Source organism: Heteronotia binoei, chromosome 15, assembly GCF_032191835.1.
Source record: "Heteronotia binoei isolate CCM8104 ecotype False Entrance Well chromosome 15, APGP_CSIRO_Hbin_v1, whole genome shotgun sequence".
Taxonomy (NCBI): domain Eukaryota; kingdom Metazoa; phylum Chordata; class Lepidosauria; order Squamata; family Gekkonidae; genus Heteronotia; species Heteronotia binoei.
In genome coordinates, this window is record NC_083237.1 from 8353582 (window position 1) to 8374921 (window position 21340).

Here is a 21340-nt window from a genome sequence, read left to right on the forward strand (position 1 = left end):
CCCCAACTGGGAGGGGATCCAGGTCAACCCCTCTCTGTTTTGCACCAGCTCGTCCGCCAGCTCTGAGGCCTCTGTAATGGTTTTAGGTTTCCTATCCTTTACCAGGCATTTCAACTCTTTGGGAAGTTTGAAGTAGAACTGGTCTAAAATTAACAACTGAAACAAAGCCTTAAAATCCTGGGCTTTTTCTTCCTCTACCCATCTCTTCCCCAGATCACCTAGTTTTACACCAAATTCAGAATAGGATTTACATTCTTGTGGGGCTAAACCCCTGAACTGCTTTCGGAAGTGGTCTGGCCCCAGTTTAAACCTTTTAAATACAGTGGCTTTATAGCCTGCAAAAGTTATCCCCTCAGGAGCATAATCCATATTTCCTATTAATGGCATTCATTTCTATAGTTCATTCTGGGGTTTGTGTACCAGGAGGTTCTTTCCAAACATTAGGATCACCAGCAGGCCTCATTTTGGGCTGGAGCTCACAGGAGTGGAGCTCCAGAAGCTCTAAATTTTATTGTGCTCTTTCTTTCTTAACCCCTCCCCCCACAAAAAAACCTTGCTTCTGGGCTTCATTGTTCAACCCCCCTGTGAGAATTTTGCTGCTTTGACAATCTTTCTAATATTTCCCCCCAGAAAAAATGGGAAGATAACCAAAACGTATATAGAAGACAGATGGAAATCTTCCTCATGCCACTGTGGCCACATAGGAGAAAGTCATTTAAAAAGTATGATAGAAGCAAGGTTTTATTATGACCATTATAATTCAAGAAGCATTTTAAGGTGGATGTTGAGCTGATCTAATTGACTACACCTTCTGATGATGTCAGGGGTGTGTGATGTAAAAATAAAATTAATAATTCCTTGAAGTTGTGATCTGCTAATGAGAATACACACACACAAACACATGACTGTTAGCGTATTTTATTGTATGGAATTATGCATATGGTTATTGTCAAGTCTGCTATAATGTTTAAGCCATTCAGCTGTAACTTTGGTTCAGGAAAAGGATCCTGGGTAAAACCATTCTGTATTCAGATGCTGCTAGCTAAGACTCTCCTTCCCCCCCTCCCATCCTTTGTTATGTAGCAATGCTTGGAAATGAGAATATGGGAACAAGATTGTGGTGCCTTCTCAGAAGACAGCCGGTGCTAGAAAGTGCCTCAAGGCCAGCCGGTGCTTGAGAACGATAAAATAATAACAATGTGTGAATGTGCCCTGCATAGAGTATCCCCACCCTCAGGAATTCCTTTGATGTATACCTTAAATGTTTGCTCTTTGTGCATGCTCGCCAGTCTCTCAATCTGTTTCTACAGTCTTGCAACATGTTACCATAAACTAGAAACTTTTTTATCAATAAGGTCTCGTTATTGAAACATCAGACTTGAGCATTGTTTGTAAGAAGAGCCCTTTAAACTCTTGAAGGATTGGCTACATCAGGGGTGTGTGGCCTAATATTCAAAAAAGTTCCTGCTACAAAAAAAAGCTCAGGATAAGATAGTGTATTTTTATATACCTTCTATACATTCAATATAGTGTTTCCAATTGTCCTTGTTCCAGGGGCTTTAGAGGGACTGAATGTAACTTGAATGGAATTCTCATAAAGTCTTTTAACAAGTACCGTACTCTGTAGTCGTTATGTCAATTTTTTTGATAGTAATAAGGTTTCCAGTCCCCCCCCCCCCCGATTTCATAAGTTACACTGGACCTTTCCCCTATATATTCTGGAAAGGAAAGGTCCCTGTGCAAGGCACCAGTCGTTTTCGACTCCGGGGTGACGTCGCATCATGACGTTTTCATGGCAGACTTTTTTACAAGTGGCTTGCTCTTCCCTTCCCCAGTCATCTACACTTCCCCCCCAGCAAGCTGGGGACTCATTTGACCGACCTCGGAAGGATGGAAGGCTGAGTCAACCTTGAGCCGGCTACCTGAATCCAGCTTCCGCCAGAATTGAACTCAGGTTGTGACTTGTGAGCAGAGTGAAAAACTTTAAAAACGACAGGTGAAGGATTTGCTCTGTTTAAACCTCCAAGGAAAATATGCATTTCTTTACACTGTGTCTAAGGTTACCTATCCCCAGGTGGGGGCAGAGGATCCCCCGGTTTGGAGGCTGTCCTCCCACTTCAGGGTCATCAAAAAACGGTGTGGGGGAGGGAAATGTCTGCTGGGCACTCCATTGTTCCCTACGAAGACCGATTCCCATAGGGTATAGTGGAGAATCAATCCATGGGCATTTAGGGCTTGGGGAGGGGCTCTTTTTGAGGTAGAAGCACCAAATTTGCAGCATAGCATCCGGTGTCTCACCTCAGAACATGCTCCAAGTTCCAAAATAATTAGACCAGGGGGTCCAATTCTATGAGTCCCAAAAGAAGGTGCCCCTATCCATTATTTCCAATGGAGGGAAAGGAATTTGAAGAAGAAGATTGCAGATTTATACCCCACTCTTCGCCCTGAATCAGAGACTCAGAGTGGCTTACAATCTCCTATGTTTTTTCCTCCCACAACAGTCACCCTGTGAGGTGAGTGGGGCTTAGAGGGCTCTCACAGTAGCTGCCTTTCAAAGACAACTCCTGCGAGAGCTATGGCTAACTGAAGGCCATTTCAGCAGCTGCAAGTTGAGGAATGGGGAATCACACCCAGTTCTCTCAGTTAAGAGTCTGTGCACTTAACCACTACACCAAACTGGATCTAAAAGGTGTCCATTCTCTTTAAATGTGATGACCAGAACTCCCTTTGTTCAGTTATGTTTGACATAACCTTGTTCCTGGCTCCACCCCTAAAGTCTCCTAACTCCACCCCCAAAGTCCTCAGACGTTTCTTGAACTGAACCTGGCAACCCTAACTGTATCTAAAGCCTGCTTCCCTTTTTTTGACTAGGCTTTCAGTTCAGTTCTCTCAGTGTGACTCTTGCACAGTAGTATGTGGCTGAGTCTGCAGCAGTCAGAGAGGACATCTGCAGGTAGAACTGGTTTTTGCTGTTGTCTTTGGAGATAGAAATTCTGCTTTGGAGAGAGGGTGCATAGTATGTGGTCCCACCATAATGTATCATTGCTACCCATTCCAGGCTTTTGCCAGGCGGCTGCCTTATCCAGCTCCAGAAGTGACCACTAGAGATGGAGTATCCGGTGACAGAGCAAGTCAACTTGATAGACTCTCCAGGTTTGGCTGTTCCTGGGCCTGATTCCACCAGTGTGACTTCAGAAAGGACCCCTGGGGGAAGAAGAAGAGATACGTTCAGTTGTGATCACTCTGTGGATGAAGAACAGAAGGATTATTTCATGCCTTCCCTTCCAAGAGAGACTCACATGAAGGGCTGATGAAAATCAGCAGCAAAGCAAAGGAGTATATCATGTTTGCCAGTAGGTGTGGACCACCTGCCAGTTTTGGGAACACAGGAGGCTCTAACGGAGAAGCTGTTTAGGAAGACATAGCACAGGGCTTGGGATTTGCATAAGGGGGCTCATGTCCCCTCCCCCTGCATCTTCTTCATGGGATAAAGGGGCAGAGTGGATTCCTTCATTCAAATGGGGAACATCTGCTGGGAATATTGCCTGCTATTTCTGTTTTTTCCCCCACCAGGATGTGGTTGTAATTCTGGTTTTGCAGAGGTGGGTGGCATTTATGGAGAGCCAAAGGGAAGGCAAGGAGGGGGTGATTAACACCTTCTGTAACCGCCAGTTTTACCCAGTAAGTGATCTTCTTGGCTGCCTTCTTCCCAGCTAGGGTTAGCAGCTCTGGGTTGGGAAACACCAGGAGGTTTTGGGGGGTGGAGCCTAAGGAGGCCAGGGTTTGGTAAGGGGAAGGACCTCAGCAGGGTATATTGCCACCCTCCAAAGCCATTTTCTCCAGGGGAACGGATCTTGGTTGTCTGGAGATCAATTGTAATAATGGGGGATGTCCAGGTGCCACCTGGAGCATGGCAACTATATCTGTAAAGGTAATCTTCTGTGTAAGCACCAGTCGTTTCTGACTTTGGGGTGATATTGTATCACAATGCTTTCATGGCAGACTTTTTTGTTATGGGGAGGTTTGCCATTGCCTTCCCTGGTCATCTACACTTTACCCTAGGCTTGCCAATCCCCAGGTCCCAGCGGGAGTTCTTCCGCTTTCCCAGGCTCCTTCCCGCCCCCAGTCAGCTGGCCGGCGGGGGGAAGCCCCGACCCCAGAGGACCATGTTCTGGCTTCCTTTTAGGATGGTGTGTCTGTGTTACTTTGGAGAAGTTGGCAGCAACTCGTGAGTAGAGAGGCCAACCCTTCGCTTTAGAGTCGCCAGAAACTGGGGGGGGGGGGGGGAGGGAAACGTCTGCTGAGCACTTCATTATTCCCTATGTGGAGATTGATTCTCATAGGGTATAATGGGGAATTGATCTGGAGGTTTTGGGGGCTCTGGGGGAGCTGTTTTGTGATGTAGAGGCACCAAATTTTCAGTATAGTATCTAGTGCCTTTCCCCAAAGTACCCCCCAAGTTTCAAAACGATTGGACCAGGGGGTCCAATTCTATGAGCCCCAAAAGAAGGTGCCCCTATCCTTCATTATTTCCTATGGAAGGAAGACATTTAAAAAGGTGTGCTGTCCCTTTAAATGTGATGCCCAGAACTCCCGTTGGAGTTCAATTATGCTTGTCACACCCTTGTTCCTGGCTCCACACCAATGTCTCCTGGCTCCACCCCCAATTCTCCTGGCTCCACCCCCAAAGTCCCCAGATATTTCTTGAATTGGACTTGGCAACCCTACTTTACCCCCAGCAAGCTCAGTACTCATTTTACCGACCTTGGAAAGATGGAAGGCTGAGTCAAACCTCAGCCAACTATCTGAACCCATCTTCCGCCGAGATTAAACTCAGCTTGTGAGCAGAGCTTGGACTGCAGTACTGCAGCTTATCACTCTGCACCAGGGGCTCCTCTAACCATATCTGTGTTCAATTCCACTGAAAGTGTTGCTGAAGGAAAAATAATTTTAGAAACGACTGGGATACATTTGCAGGGGCAATGAATACCCCCCCTTTGCCTACCGAAGATTCCCTGCAAATTCATCAACCCCTTGCTTGGGAGCAATCCAGTTAGATACCAAAACACCAGCAGAACTTTTCGATTTGTGTCTCTGGACTTGGTGTGCATACTGTCTAGGCACGAGACAGGAGAGTTAGGATTCTGTGAACTGAAGATCCAGGAGCTGGTGAGCACCTTTGCTGCCACCTTTTGGTCAAGGAGATTACAGCTTGTGCTAGAGAGTTTTCTGAGGAACCCTTTCAGCGGGCATAGCTACACCGAGGCCTTCAACGGATTTTAATATCATTTCCCTCCACAAAGATATCATAGGAAGTGTGAAGGGGGTTGGGGATTTTTTCAGGCCTTGATGAATCCCTAAAAGTCTTTGCCAAAGATCTGGACAAATGTTCAACATTGGACTTGCTGTGAAGTTTAGCAAAAGTTTTGGCCATTCGTTAATCTCCTTATGGAAGAGGGGAGAAGATGGCCAATTCCGCCATTGCCTTTTCTGATCCACAAATATAGCAGTCCACATTCGCCTTTGGTCCTCGCTTCCTCTGGCCAGACAGAACCCACCTCCTACGTACTCTACAAAAATGTGGAAGAGAAGAAAAGCCACTTGGTAACAGCAAAATTATTCAGAACTCAACTTTTGCAGTAGCAATTAACCCCGCCAGGCAATTATCTAAATCACCATAATTTATTACCTGTGCCTGAACTCAGAACGTACTTCAAAATAACTAATATAGAAATAAGAGAGTAGTTATAAGCTCCTCCAAGTGCCTTTCAAAAGATGAGGTTAGGAGTAAGAGATGGACAGAGCCCTGTTAATTCGAATCCTGAGAAAGTCTCCCTTGATTCCTGTACTTCTGACTTCAAATTGGTGTAGCTGTTGTCCAGGGCTTTGTCTTCCTTGGATGAGGTTAATTAAAAGAGAAATACTTTTCCCTGAAAAGTCTATTGGGGAAGTCCATTCCTGACCCTTCTCACTTGGTTACCTTTCACCAGTGTGGTCATGGGGATGCGGATGGGCAGGGGATCACCTGTGGCCAGAGAAAAGGTCTTTTATCAGATGGTGGTGTTAATAGCATTTCTGCTTCTGCCTCACATGGCATGCAAAGGAACTGTGAAGAAGTGCCCCATGAATTATGCCCTCCCAATTCTACATGAGTGGTATCAACCCGGTGACCTTATCATTGGTGGGATTACTTCTCAGGTCTTTTATGTGCTCCACAAACCTTCCTTTGAGGAACACCCTTCTCAGAAGCTGTTTGACACCCCTGTGTAAGTTATTCTTTTTCCTCTCCCCATATGATGTGAAATCGGAAAGCTAATGAAGTTATAAGAATCACAAAGAATGCACATATATGTGGTGTTTCCATATCAGCATACACAATATGGAGCATTAGCATGGTGTGCTTCACTTCTCAGAGTTATCGCCACAATGTACGTTAGGGAAAATAGTACAGTTCCCCCCATATTGCTGATGAAAGGGGTCGGACAAGGAAAGGTGTGAGGGGGGCTTATCTCAGGTGACATAGTGTTCATAAAAAAATAAAGGCAGTCCCCTGTGCAAGCACCAGTCGTTTTTGACTCTGGGGTGACGTTGCTGTCACAACGTTTTCATGACAGACTTTTTATGGGGTGGTTTCTGCTGGGATCGAACTCAGGTTGTGAGCAGAGGGCTCCGACTGCAGTATGGCAGCTTTACCGCTCTGCGCCACGGGGCTCTTAGTGAGTTCATAGCAGAGATATATATTTTAAATCAGTAAATAAAAACCATGCCTCACTTTTGACTCAAGGTAGCTAACAAAGCAAGATGTCGCAAATGCACACAATGCAATGGTGGGATCCACCAAGCTTTTTTACTCCATGTCACTCAATCCTCTTTCTTAGTAAAGCCTCCATCCAACAAGGATTTTGTCCATGCAGGTCCCATCATGGTCTTTGTGATGGTGAAAAGGGACTTTTCTTCCCTTTTCCCCCAAAAGAAAAACCAATGCAACCAACTGAAACAACAAAAGAATATTCTAATCAGGCACCTCCAGAGCCAAGCTGTTTGCCATTGCCTGGTACACTCTTGTTATCTTATGACTCTTCTAGTCTGTCTCCCCCAATAGTCACCTTTTTGAATTCTCTTCTCCTTAGCCACTGCAAGCTCCTCATCCTTTCTCAAAACAATGCAAGCTTGTAATGTTCAGATGAGCTGATTTCAAAATCAGGTTAATTTATTTGAATTCAAAGTAGATCTGCAGTATAGTAAATTGTTGTGTATCCACTGTAGTATTGTCTCTCTGTAGTGTGGTGACCAAATTCTACCAGCACATGCTGTCCATGGCATTTGCCATAAACGAGATTAATGAGAATCCCATGATCTTGCCCAACATCACACTTGGATTCCATGTCTGTGACAGCTACTATGATGCAAAGATGACCTATCGGACCACTCTGGAGCTGCTCTTCAAATTACACAGATTTGTCCCCAACTACAAATGCGGCAAAGAGAAAAACCTCATCGCAATCATTGGGGGACTAGGCTCTGATATCTCCTTCCACATGGCAGATATCTTACGCCTTTACAAGATCCCACAGGTAGGATCTCTTCATCTCTCTCCACTGTGTTAGCACATATCAGCCAGGGGAATCCTTGACTTTCACACTCTCTGAAACTGCAAGCTGAAATCAGGTTTCAGGCTGCACAGGTATTTATTGTGTAAACAAAGGCTGCATATTCCCCTCTCTAAAACAACAACAAAACTTTACATGCCTTTCAGCTCTCATATGGCTCATTTGCCTCAGAAGACAGTGATACCTTTCATTCTCCATCCTTTTACCGCATGGTTTCTAACGAGGCCCAGCAATACACAGGAATTATCCATTTATTGAAGCATTTTGGATGGACATGGGTTGGGCTATACGCTGTGGATGATGAGAGTGGAGAACATTTCTTGGAGGCCCTGGAGGCCCTGTTATCACACCACGGATTGTGTTCTGCATTTGTAGAAAGAGTTCCGAGAGAAACCTATTTGACTGACATTTTTGAGATCAATGACATGGTCTCCAGTATTTATCGACCTGTTACAGATGCTAAAGTCAAGACGTGTGTCCTTTACGGAGAAACTTTCACCATTTTGTGGCTGAGCTATTTTATGCTTCTTGGAGTTCCTGGGCACAAGGAAAACAAATCTGATGGAAAGGTATGGATAATGACCGCCCAGATCGATTTTGCTGTAACAAGCATTCAGCCCCTCTCAGATCTGCAAATGTTCCAAGGTGCTTTTTCCTTCATGATTCAGACCAGTGAGCCTCCAGGGTATCAAAAATTCCTTCAGGTCATCAGACCTTGCTGGACCAAAAAAGATAGTTTCCTCAATAATTTCTGGGAGCAAGCATTCAACTGTTATTATCCGAATTGCAGCATGCCTATAAAAGTCATTGGAACCTGTACTGGGGAGGAGAGGTTGGAGAGTCTTCCTGAGCCTGTTTTTGAAATGCACATGACTGGCCACAGCTACAGTATCTATAATGCTGTCTATGCTGTGGCACATACTTTACAATCCATGTACTCATCCAGATCCAATCACAGAGCATTGCTGGGTGGCAAAAAAGATGATCTTTTGCATTTCCACCCTTGGAAGGTAATGCATTCACATGGTCGATTGAATTACTGACCGATTGAATTACTGGCATTCACATGGAACAATGAACTGCTTTCTTTTCCATTAAGTACTAGGGAAATGATGTTGGAAGCATTAATTATTGTCACAGTTTTGTGGGCTCATCTTTCTTTCAATACTTTGAGGTTGAATAATGCTAAGCTGTTGATTTTCGGGGATTTACAACTGCAAGAAACCAAACCAATTGCTTTACCAAATTGGGTCTCGATGTAACTGCACAAAATTATAGCTTGGATCCAGGAATGTGTGAATAGGGTAATACTTATCGAACATATATTTGTTAGCTGTTTTTTTCTGCATCCTGCTGTGTTCCCCCCAAATTGTTCTTGTGGGTCTGCTGTCTACTAGGAACAAGGTAAGATACAACACAGGGATCGGGCTTGAGTGCAAATGGTAATTGTCAGACAGTGACCAGTCTTTTCCATAAATGGGTGAAGTTTGCACAATTGAATGTATGTGGAATTTTTGCCAGTTTCCCCTTTCAGTCCCCTGCAGACCTACTATCACATGTAACATTGATGGACTTCTGCAGGACGGGAATGATCGCAAAGATCAACAACATCCTACTCATTGGTCACTGGCTATCAATGGGAAATAAATATTTGTAAAGGAAGATTATTAATCAGTTGTGATTAATTTATTTTTTAAAAAAATCTTACAACTAGCTCCACCCAGTTCTTCAAGATGTCTCATTTAATAACTCAGCTGGTGGAACCATGTCTTTCAACGCAAACAAAGAAATGAGATCTGGCTTCGATATCATGAATGTGGTCACATTCCCAAACAACTCCATCTTTAGAATGAAAGTTGGAAGAGTGGATTATAGTGATCTCAAAGGACAACAATTCATCATTAATGAGGATAAGATTGTGTGGCCCAGGCATTTCAACCAGGTGCGGTTTCTTGCATGTTCTATGTGGGCCATTCCATTTCTCAGATGGATCACTCTGCCATTGGAATCGTCCTACTCATTGGAGCAATTGTCCCATACTACTCTTCTGATTTTTAGCAAAGAGAAATTGAGCATGTAATTTAGTTTTCCTTTGTCTTTGGACATTGCACCTTTGTAATATATGATTAAAGTGAAAGTTTAGGACCAAGAGCTATTTAAAATATCATATTCATAATATTTAATGTTTGTAGCCCAAACCATCACATCCCTCACTTCTATAATACAGGGTGCAAACTTTGCTGGGAGTAAGACCCATTGAAGAGGAGGAGATCTATTTTTAAATAAACCTACTAAGTTTGCCAACCCAGTTTCTTTGTCAACCACATTTCTCCAAGAGCACAACAAAAGCTATGACATTATGTGTGTGTGTGTGTGTGTGTGTGTGGGAGACACTGGGTGAAGTAATAAACTTTTTTCATCCAATGAGCTGAAAGATAGAATGCGCCTATGTACTATGTTTTCTTGGAAGGCATGAGCATATTTGTTTCATACTTCACATTTTATATAAATTCATTATGCTACATCATAAATTGTTTCTTTCTTTGTGAAATGTTTGAGGGGCAACCATTACACCTCTTATGTTTGCCAATAGGTGGTACCAGTTTCTTTGTGTACTAGCTCCTGCCACCCTGGCTATCAGAAAAATAAGAGAGAAGGGGAGAAATTTTGCTGCTATGATTGTGTTCAATGCCCAGAAGGGAAGATTTCCCACCAAAAGGGTAGGTGACAGATCTCAAGAAGGTGTCTTCCACATGCCATGAATTTGGGTGGCTAGATAGGAAGCAGAGTTGACCAGGGGATGTGTGTAAGCATTTTTTAAACTGGAGAATACATTTCTGGATGGAAGGATAAATTTGAGGATAATCTTTTGTGTAACGTTAGTCAATGGAATCTGTTAACACATGAAGTTGTGATCACCAAGTGATATATATATATGAATGAATGAGCTACCATATGTTAGTGAATGACAGATTTGGAAAATAAAAAGGACTTCCTGCTCCAAACAGCCATGATTCAGCAGAAAAGCCTCTGCTTAGCATGCAGAAGATCCCAGCTTCAGGCCTTTGGATCTTCAGTTAAATTGAACCAGACAGTAGGTAATGTGAAGGACCTCTACCTGTGATGATTGATAGATAGATAGATAGATAGATAGATAGATAGATAGATAGATAGATAGATAGATAGATAGATAGATAGATAGATAGAAATAGATATGAAAACTAAACATTTTGAGAAAGCCATAATTCTCTGGAGGATGGTGAATCAGAACTCCATGTTACCAACATATACAATTTGCATCTTTTTCTTGAGCAAACATGAATCCATTTTTAAGATCTTCAAATGTTCATGACTCCAATAAGTATCAGTGATGTGCAGCTGTCTGTACTATGTGTAGGTGTGTATGGAAATTCTTATTATGCTGCTGTGAACCCATGGAAAACTCTGTGGGGTGGTGGAGAAACATGCATGCATACAAATTTAATACGTCCTCAGGTTATTTAGTTATTTGTTTTGGAATGAAAAGTGTTGAAAGTAACTCCTATGGTAACCTTACAATGAAGAAGGAAGCCGTATAAAGTCAGCCTTAGTTTGTATACAAATTGATCCTGAAATGGGACTTCTAATCTTTTCCAGACATGGATGACTGTATCAAGTGTCCAGAAGATCAGTATCCAAGCAAGCACCAAAACCAGTGCATTCCCAAGACAATCAACTTCCTCACTTTAAAAGAACCTTTAGGGATCTGTTTAGCCTCTCTTGCTATTTCTTTTTCCATGATCACAGTCATAGTACTGGGAATTTTCATTAAGCACAAAGATACCCCCATTGTCAAAGCCAATAACAGGGATATCACTTTTGCGCTCCTGATTTCCCTCCTGCTCTGCTTCCTCTGTTCCTTGCTGTTTTTTGGACGACCTAGGAAGGTGAGCTGCTTCCTCCGGCAATCTACTTTCAGCAGCATCTTCTCAGTGGCTGTTTCTTGTGTGTTGGCCAAAACTATTACTGTGGTTGTAGCTTTCATGGCCACCAAACCAGGGTCCAGCATGAGGAAGTGGGTGGGGAAAAGGCTGACCAACTTCATTATCCTTCCCTGCTCACTTATTCAAGTAAGCATTTGTATGGTTTGGCTAGGAACTTGTCCCCCTTTCCCAGACTTTGACACACAGTCACTGACTGAAGAGATCATATTAGAATGTAACGAAGGGTCTGTTATCATGTTCTATATTGTGCTGGGCTACATGGGACTTCTGTCGATCATAAATTTGACTGTAGCTTTCCTAGCTAGAAAACTGCCAGACAGTTTTAATGAAGCCAAGTACATCACCTTCAGTATGTTTATATTTTGCAGTGTTTGGGTGTCTTTTGTTCCAACCTACTTGAGCACCAAAGGAAAATACATGGTAGCCGTGGAGATCTTCTCTATCTTGGCTTCCAGTGCTGGATTACTGGTTTGTATCTTTTCCCCTAAATGCTACATTATTCTTCTGAGGCCAGAATTAAACAACAGGAAACAGTTAATTAGGAGGAAGAGTTAGACAATCTAATTGTCCTAAACAATTAAATTAAATACTCTAATTGTTTTCTTCTCTGGAATGGAAAGAGTGAATCAAATATGTTGTTACAATCCTATGGTAGCAATTTTGGATTACTAAGCAATAATAAAATCATCTCGCTTTATCAAAATGATGACTTTGTCAACTTCCACTAGATTGCTGATTGTCTGGGGTTGTCCCCAGCCTTGGCCTCCAATGGTTTCCTGTACTGACAAGGTGCCTGATGGTAGAACATGGGCATGACTGAAGAGGAAGCACTGTGAGTTGTAGATCTAGGTGGCTTTCTGAGAGGTTTCAGATGGACCAAAGTATGAGGAAGAGGGGAGGACAGTCTGACGAGCAGCCAAAGAATTCAAATGTCCTTTTGAACCAGAATTGACCCCTACAGGAATAGAAGACAGTCTTTCTGGAGGTCAGGCTGCCAACTAGACACCCTTGCTGGGCAGACTTATGACAGCTGCAAGTAAGAACATAAGAGAAGCCATGTAGGATCAGGCCAATGGCCCATACAGTCCAACACTCTGTGTTACACAGTGGCCAAAAAAAGGAGGTTCACAAGTGAGGCTAGAAGCCCTTCCACTTTGCTCCCCCAAGCACCAAGAATACAGAGCATCACTGCCCCATACAGTTCCAATAATATGCTGTGGCTAATAGCCACTGATGGACCTCTGCTCCATATTTTTATCCAAACGCCTCTTGAAGCTGGCTATGCTTGTAGCCGCCACCACCTCCTGTGGCAGTGAATTCCACATGTTAATCACCCTTCGGGTGAAGACGTACTTCCTTTTATCCATTCTAACCCTACTGCTCAGCAATTTCATTGAATGTCCACGAGTTCTTGTATTGTGAGAAAGAGAGAAAAATACTTCTTTCTCTGCTTCGCCCATCCCATGCATAATCTTGTAAACCTCTATCATGTCACCCCAAAGTCGACGTTTCTCCAAGCTAAAGAGCCCCAAACGTTTTAATCTTTCTTCAAAGGGAAAGTGTTCCAAACCTTTAATCATTGTAGTTGCCCTTTTCTGGACTTTTCCCAACGCTATAATATTCTTTTTGAGGTGTGGTGACCAGAATTGTATGCAGTATTCCAAATGAGTCTGATCCAATGAGTCTTCACAGGGTGCAAGAACATCTGATGTCTTTTGTTTGGCACATCATTTTTGAAAAAGAAATTAAGGATTCAAGGGATTGTTGTCCTATTGAAATGAATTCAGTGGAAGCCCCTGGATCTCAACCCAGCCTGCTGATTGATTGATGGTGCTTCTAATATCTTTGTTAAGTCTACGGTAGATAAAATTGGCTGTAGGCTTACTTCCTTTTACTGTGGGTCTTTCATGCAATAATAAAGAGCAGTGTCTTGGGATTTCAGACTGTTCATTTACAAATACAGCATATTTGTGATGAAGCACCCTTTGACCAAATCAGTATTCTTTTCCTTTGCATATTAGGCCACACCCCTATGTAGCCAATCTACCAAAAGCTTTCAGGGCTCTTAGTCCAGGGGCTACTGTAAACTCTTGGAGGATTGGCTACATCAAGGGGCGTGTGACCTAATTTGCAAAGGAGTTCCTGGGTACTCAAAATGATACAATAGAACCTCCATATCCAGAGGAAGCATACCTCAGTCTGCCAGATACTGGGGATGACTAGCAGAGGATGCCCATTCTCTTGGTGCTGCTTTTGGATGCTGAACATGATGGACCCTGGTGAGGCTCAACAGTTCATACTATACCCCGTGGCAAAGTATAGTATTTGCCAAGCCCTCAGAGCCGTTTTTGTGTTATCACTGATGACAAAGAACAGCAGAGGTTGTGTCATTTTCTGAACTTTTAAAAACAAATCTCTTCCAGTTTTTCATCTTATGTACACCTATGCATGGCTAGACAGATTCTGGCTTATAAAGTAATGTAGAATGACTTTCTTCCCACTACAACATCATCCCATATTGTGATTTCTTTATAAAAAAAAGTATACCCATGAGCACATGTCTACCCCAAACCAGTTCTCTGGTAAAGGAAATGTCCAGTGATGAGAGAGAAGAAGGAGGTCCTGAGGGAGGGAAGATTTATTTATTCATTTGTTTCAATTTTTAGCCCACCCTTCCCATAGAACAGGCTCAGGGTGGGTTACATCATTAAAACAATCAACAGTTAAAAAACCAATTTAAAATATATAAAATCTAAAATTACAGAGTAACAGTAGAGACGAAAATGGCAAATTCTGCCTCACAGTTATGGCCTATTGTCCAGGTCCAGCAGGTCCTACAGCACTGGGATGGAATGAAGGGGGGAAGCTGATAACAAGTGACATTCACTGCCTCAGCTGAAAGCCTGATGAAAGAGCTCTGTTTCACAGGTACTGTGGAATTCAAGCAGATCCTGCAGGGCCTAGATCTCCAGGGGTAGCTCATTCCAGTCAAAAAGGCCCTGGCCCTTGTCGAGGCCAGATGGACATCTTTGAGGCCAGGTATTACCAAAAGTTGTTGGGTCACTGATCGTAAATACCTATGGGGCTCATACAGGGAGCGGCGGTCCCGACGGTTTGCTGGTTCCTGGCCAAGATGGCATGGTAGTGCCTGATCTCATTGGATCTCAGAAGCTAAGCAGGGTCTGTATTTGGATGGGAGAATACTGTCCTGTACTCTGTAAACAGGCTGGTCAGGTGTAGAGAGGCCTCAGGTCTAGACAGCAAGACTTGGGAACATCATCAGGAGATGGAACTGGCATACAGGCTTGCATCTAGTGGACCAGTTGATCCAGCAAGCTTCCCAGACCAGCCCAAAGCTTAAATAGACTGAAATGACCATAGCTCTACCTGGTTGGCTCCCCTCCTGTACTGATAACATCACTGAGTCACATGGGGGCATTCAATTTGGCATCCCCAGAAGGCTGGCACCCTAGGCAATCATCTAGTTTGCCAAGTGGCAGGGCTGGTCCTACCAGGATGGCTTCTTCAAAGTGACCTAGCAACAATATCCTTCTCCGCATGGACTGTGGCCCAGGCCACAAACACCCTTCTTGCACTCTGAATAAGGTGCCACTTTCCAAGTTATGCAAGATGGAGCTTTAGAATGTGCACTTGTCTCTATTCAGTATTAGAAATCTTCCCTGGCTCAGCATTATTTCCCCACTGGAGTCTCCCTTTTTTCAGGTTTGCATCCTCACCACACCACGGATCACTTGACTGACTCGCTCGAGGTTTCTGCAGGACTTTGAGCCACAGAGAAGTGACTAGGGTTGTCAATCCCCAGGTGGGGGCAGGGGATCCCCCAGTTTGGAGGCCCTCCCCCCGCTTCAGGGTAATCAGAAAGCGGGAGGGGTGGAGGGGGAACTCCATTATTCCTTATGGAGACCGATTCCCATAGGCTATAATGGAAAATTGATCCATGGGTATCTGGGGCTGGGGGGGCTATATTTTGAGCTAGAGGCACCAAATTTTCAGCATAGCATCTGGTGCCTGTTCCCAAAACATTCTCCATGTTTCAAAAAGGTTGGACCAGGGGGCTCAGTTCTATAAGCCCCTAAAGAAGGTGCTCCTATCCATTATTCCCAATGGAGGGAAAGCATTTAAAAGGTGTGCAATCCCTTTCAATGTGATGGCCGGAACTCCCTTTGGAGCTCAATTATGCTTGCTCCCGGCTTCACCCCCAAAGTCTCCTGGCTCCACCCCCAAAAGTCCCCAGATATGTCTCAAATTGGACTTGGCAACCCTAGAAGTGACAGCTGCATCAACTCATTGCTCTGCTAGTTTCTGCACGGCTGCCAGGTTCCAGTCAACCACTGTGCAGCTGCATACTGAATGGCACAGTAATAGGTGCCACTGTCTTCCATTGCAGCACTGTTGACTTGCAGATATACTTGGTTTTGGGCCGGATCCCGAGTGATGCTGATGCGTGATCTTAGAGCAGTGTTGTAGTCAAGGCTCCCTCCTCCCCACTGGATGCCCATCCACTGAGGAGCCTTCCCAGTTGGCTGATGCAGCCAGTTGACACCATAACTGGTGACTGAAAATCCAGAGGCTGTGCAGGTCAGCCGGAAGGCATCTCCTGGGGGCTTGAGGCCTCCCTCTGATTCCTCCAGCTTAATCTGGGAGCAAACACCTGCCAGAAGGAAATGAAGACAAGGTTAAGGAAGCAGGGTATGAAGAGAGGCAGTGAAGTGAATTCAACAGCTTGCATTCATTGACAGAATCTGCCTGTTGCAATTAAACCAATCCAATGGCAATTTAGAAACTCATTTCACTGCGACCTCATGAACCGTTGGTGTATCATTTCTCCTGTGGAAGGAACAGCCGGAACTTACACACTGAGAAGAGCATCAAAAGCACAATTGCAACAGAGGTGGTCATGCTTCTTTGAGTCTTAATCTCAGTCAGACAACTCACCCAAGCTGAATAGCACAATCACAGAGCTGGTGGTCCAGAGAGCATCACGCTTTAAAGAAGATTGCAAGGGGAGTCATTTGCATGGGACCTGGGTCTTGGCGGAGTCTAATCTGCAGAGGCTGTGTTCATTTATGCCTCCTAGTTATATTTTGAGCACAATCCTTTTTGCATGAGATGTGATTACAGGGAGAATGCTGACCACCTTGTGCAGCTGTCTTATACTTAGTGGAGGCTCCCAGGTTTTTCCAGCTCTTTTCTTTGAAATCATGTTAGCTCTAGTGCTGAGATACAGACTAAGATATAGATCAGCTGAGCATGCAAAAAGTGCAAAACAACCTACCATGGATTAATATGCCCTTTGGCGGGGGAGGGCGGGATACAAAAATAAAGTTGTTGTTGTTGTTGTTGTTGTTGTTATTATTATTATTATTATTATTATTATTATTATTAGTAGTAGTAGTAGTATCCATATTAATCTAGATCTGGACCATTTAAATCTCCTCTCGACTTTATTATTTCTGATCAGACAAGGAACACATACGAACACATGAAGCTGCCTTGTGCTGAATCAGACTATTGATTCATCAAGATCAGAATTTGTGGCGGCAGCTCTCCAGGATCTTAGGTTGAGGTCTTTCCCAGCACTTACTGCCAGATCTTTTGACTGGAGATGCTGGGGATTGAACCTGGGACCTTCTGCATGCTAAGCAGCTGCTCTGCAACTGAGCCACAGTTCCTCCCTCCTTTGTTTCCTTTTGTTTAGTAGTTTCCCTGAGATAAAGGCCTTTGTTTAGGAACATGGTCTTCTCTCTTGCTAATAATTTCTGGCTTAAAGTTTACTCTATTAGAAAAAATAAGGCTTTATTATAAAATGCTTTAAGCTTGATCAATATATCCAGGGCTTTTTTTTTTTTTTTGGTAGAAAAAGCCTGGCAAGCTCATTTGGACATTAGGCCACACCCCTGTGCAAACAGGTTGATTTGTTCATCAGGGACACATGTCAGTCTTCATCTTCCATACATTTCAATGGTGGCAGCCGAGCCCTTGAGATCTCTCTCTCTCTCTGTGCATGTATGAGGTTGAGTTTATGCATCAATAATGAAGGGGATCCAGGAACTGCTTATGAGGGAATGGTTGATTTGATTTTGCAATTATTTTGGCATTTTGAAATGACTTACATTTGTTCTCCAGCGTTCTTAACAGCTGAAAACACTGAGAGGAAATGGAAATGGCCCTTCCTGTTTTTGATTCAGCTGCAAGCGACTTTGTCCTGTTGTGTATCTTTGGGCACAATAATAGACAGCGGAGTCGGAAGCCGTCAGGGAATTCAGCCGAAGGGAGAACTCGTTCTTGGAGCTGTCTGAAGAAATGGTGGCCCGACTTCGGAGAGAAGAAGGGTAGTATGTGCTCCCACTGTAAGCATATATTTCTGCAACCCATTCCAGGCCTTTCCCAGGAGGCTGACGGATCCATTCCCAAGAATAAGACTGAGTAGTGATGGAGAATCCTGTCACTTTGCAGACCAAGTTGAGATTCGCTCCCGGTCTCAATATTCCTGGTCCTGACGATGTCAGCTGAATGTCTGTAAAAGCCCCTGGGAAAAAGAGAACATTTCAATGAACTGGTAACATTTAGCCAGAGTTATAACTAAGGCAATAGTTCTGGTATTTTCATTAAATATATTCATACATCTTGGAACAGTCATCAAGGAAAACAAGAAAAATACGATTGATTTCATGATGTCAAGGAAGCAGTGGCTCAGATTGGCTGGAAGGATAGCGGGAGAAAGGGATGATCCCAAATGAAAGGGACTTCTTTTTGAAGAGGAGGTCTTGAAGCCCTTCAGAGCCTTCTGGAGGGATTTGCATGAGTCCTTCCTCTGGTGACCTGTGGATATAAAAGACCTGTTAGAAGCAGGACTGTGTAGACTGTTTGGTCCTTTGGCTTCATTGCCAAAAGTAAAAAAAAAAAGTTTTGACTGGGGGGTGGGGTGAGTGCAAAAAAGAAGCCATTTCTTTCTGTGGGCAGCTATTTTTGAGCCACCCGGGTTAACAGCTGAGTCTAATAGTTGATCTGTCATAGAACTGCTAAAAGATTCCCTGATGCTCACTCAATGGGCATTAATTGTTCAGAGACAGCTCCCTAAGAAGTCTGTTAACTCCCCAAAAATTCTAGAGAAATGTTAGAGATTTCTATTGATGGTGACAAAAGTTTCTTTCTTTCTTTCTTTCTTTCTTTCTTTCTTTCTTTCTTTCTTTCTTTCTTTCTTTCTTTCTTTCTTTCTTTCTTTCTTTCTTTCTTTCTTTCTTTCTTTCTTTCTTTCTTTCTTTCTTTCTTTTTCTTTCTTCATATCATCATCATCATCTAAATTTTAAGTCACTTTTCTACCCAATCAGGGCCACTAAAGTGGTGTACACAAAACATTTTAACGTTTGAACATTTCAAAAGATTCAGAATTATAAAAGAAATGATTAAAAACATAACATGCAGGCACAAAGCCAAATCCCACAAGAAGGATGACACTTTTCTTGGTTTGGATATTCTTATCTTGCCACAGTCATGAAACTGTTCTTTGACCAGTTCTTTGAGAGCCCTCTCAGCCCCACCTGCCTCACATGGTATCTGTTCTGAGGAGAGGAAGGGAAGGAGATGAAGCTTCCTGAGTGAAGCGTGGGCTATAAATCCAACTATTCTTCTTCTAACTTCTTCTAACTTTCATTACTGTCATTTAAAACCATTTTATTAGCATTCATATGTTAGAACACATCTGTGCAATATTTGTAGGCTAGTGATGGAGAAAGTAAACAGGATTATTAGGGTTTGTAGAATCTTTCGGGATCAAGGTGAAATCTTTGATAAAATCGGTTCATGGAGGTGTCTGCAGAAATTGTTGCATGGCTTTGGAGAGAGGGGTTGTACCACCTATTCCCATCATAAGGATATATTCTTGCAATCCATTCCAGACCTTCCCCAGGAGGTTGACGAACCCAGTGCCAAACATAGGCACGAGTAGTGATGGAGAATCCTGTTACATCGCAGACCAAGTTGAGACTTTCTCTGGGTCTCACTGTTCCCGGTCCAGAGGGTGAAATCTTTGATAAAGTAAACAGGACTTCTCTATTCCCAAGTTATAGACCTCTGATAGAAACTGGGGACAAACAAAAAACATTCCAGTCCCCTTTGGTGCCACTCTTTGACAAAGATCCAGTGATGTCATTGCATGGGGGACACTCTAGCATTTGGGTAAAAGCTCTATAGCACCTAGGGTTTTTACCCAAATGTTGGAGCATCCTTGCATGACATGCCTGGCGCAGTGATGTCACTTCTGGGTGATGTCATTGCATTGGGCACATTGGGTGGTGATGGACCTCTTTGGGGGCAAGGCTCCCCCTGCTGCCATCTTCAGGTTGGATGTGTCACTGGATGTCCCCAAAATAAGGGAAATCCCTGCCAGGGGCAGGGGAATGGGAACCCTGTACACATTCGTTTGACCTGTCTATTCCTTTTCCCTTGCGGCAGCAGAACCCTGAGTATATAATGTAGGCTTGGACCTAAATACTGAAGGGAATGTCGGATGTGATAGCCAGGGAATCTGTGATCAATTATGCATTATTGTGGTGCTTTGAGGCCCTTAACTTTGTTCTTCAGCACTGCACTTCGGACTTCTAAATAGTGAATAGAATTAGACAATGAGTGTTCTTCTTTTTGATGTACCTCCAGCTGGTCTTTTCTCACTGTGATTCTCGGGCACAGAAGTATACAGCAGAGTCAGCAGCTGTCAGGGAATTCAGCTGGAGGGAAAATCGGTTCATGGAGGTGTCTGCAGAAATTGTTGCACGGCTTTGGAGAGAGGGGTTGTACCACCTGTTCCCATCATAAGGATATATTCTTGCAATCCATTCCAGACCTTCTCCAGGAGGTTGACGAACCCAGTGCCAAACATAGGCACGAGTAGTGATGGAGAATCCTGTTACATCGCAGACCAAGTTGATACTTTCTCTGGGTCTCACTGTTCCCGGTCCAGAGGGTGTGAGCTGAACGTCTGAAAAACCCCCTTGGAAAGAGAGAACATTTCCATAAATTCTACACATCATATAACCAGAAACATAACTGAATCAATATTTCTAAAATTCTTATAGAGTACATACTTACATCTTGGAGAGGTCACCAAGAAAAATGCAAAGAATAGAATTAATTTCATAACACGATCGGAAAAACTGCTTAGCTTGACAGGCAGGATGAAGCTCTGAACTTGGACTAGAAGGGAGCTTGGGTTCCTTTTGAGTTTATCCTGACCGCCGCCCCCAAGTCAAATGTGGTTTGCATGCCCCCCCCCCCAGTGACCTATGTAATATAAAGATGGTTTTAGAAGCAGGCTTGAAAAGGAGATTTTACTCCTAGCTTCCTTCTGGTTTATTTCCAAATAGCTAGAAATTGTAAATGGGGATGGAAAACTGCAGTGATTGGTGGATAAACTCTTTTCTTTTGATGAGCGATTCTGGGTCATTGCTGTTGTGTTTATTCCTCATAGGCAGGACCGGATCTACATTTTTTCAGGAGGGGGGTTAAAAAATGGCGTCCCCTTTTGGGCCATCCTATCTTATGGTCCCATAGAATACAATGGACTCCATACCCAATTTGATGCCCCCCCTCCATCGGCGCCCGGGGCAAGCACCCCCCTCTCCTCCCCCTAGATCCGGCCTCGCTCATAGGCAATCTCAACCATCTTGTGGCCTACCACGCTTGGACCCAGAATGCTGAAATAGATGGACCTTGGTTTTTGTGGTTGTT

General features: G+C 43.7%; 1 protein-coding gene across 1 annotated transcript; it reads left to right on the forward strand.

The window, feature by feature from the left end:
• Positions 1–5997: 5997 nt before the first annotated feature.
• Positions 5998–12148, forward strand: LOC132584627 (vomeronasal type-2 receptor 26-like). Its single transcript, XM_060256528.1, has 6 exons — positions 5998–6266; positions 7283–7574; positions 7757–8179; positions 9325–9552; positions 10204–10330; positions 11247–12148. The coding sequence occupies exons 1-6, from the start codon at positions 5998–6000 to the stop codon at positions 12146–12148; spliced, it is 2241 nt and encodes a 746-aa protein (XP_060112511.1).
• Positions 12149–21340: the final 9192 nt, after the last annotated feature.

Bases quoted from the DNA above. Each gene is read 5' to 3' on its own strand.
- LOC132584627 (XM_060256528.1), top strand. From the start codon at position 5,998: ATGGGGATGCGGATGGGCAGGGGATCACCTGTGGCCAGAGAAAAGGTC. The intron at 8,180-9,324 runs GTATGGATAATG...TCTTACAACTAG, and splicing joins AAAACAAATCTGATGGAAAG to CTCCACCCAGTTCTTCAAGA. The intron at 9,553-10,203 runs GTGCGGTTTCTT...GTTTGCCAATAG, and splicing joins GGCCCAGGCATTTCAACCAG to GTGGTACCAGTTTCTTTGTG.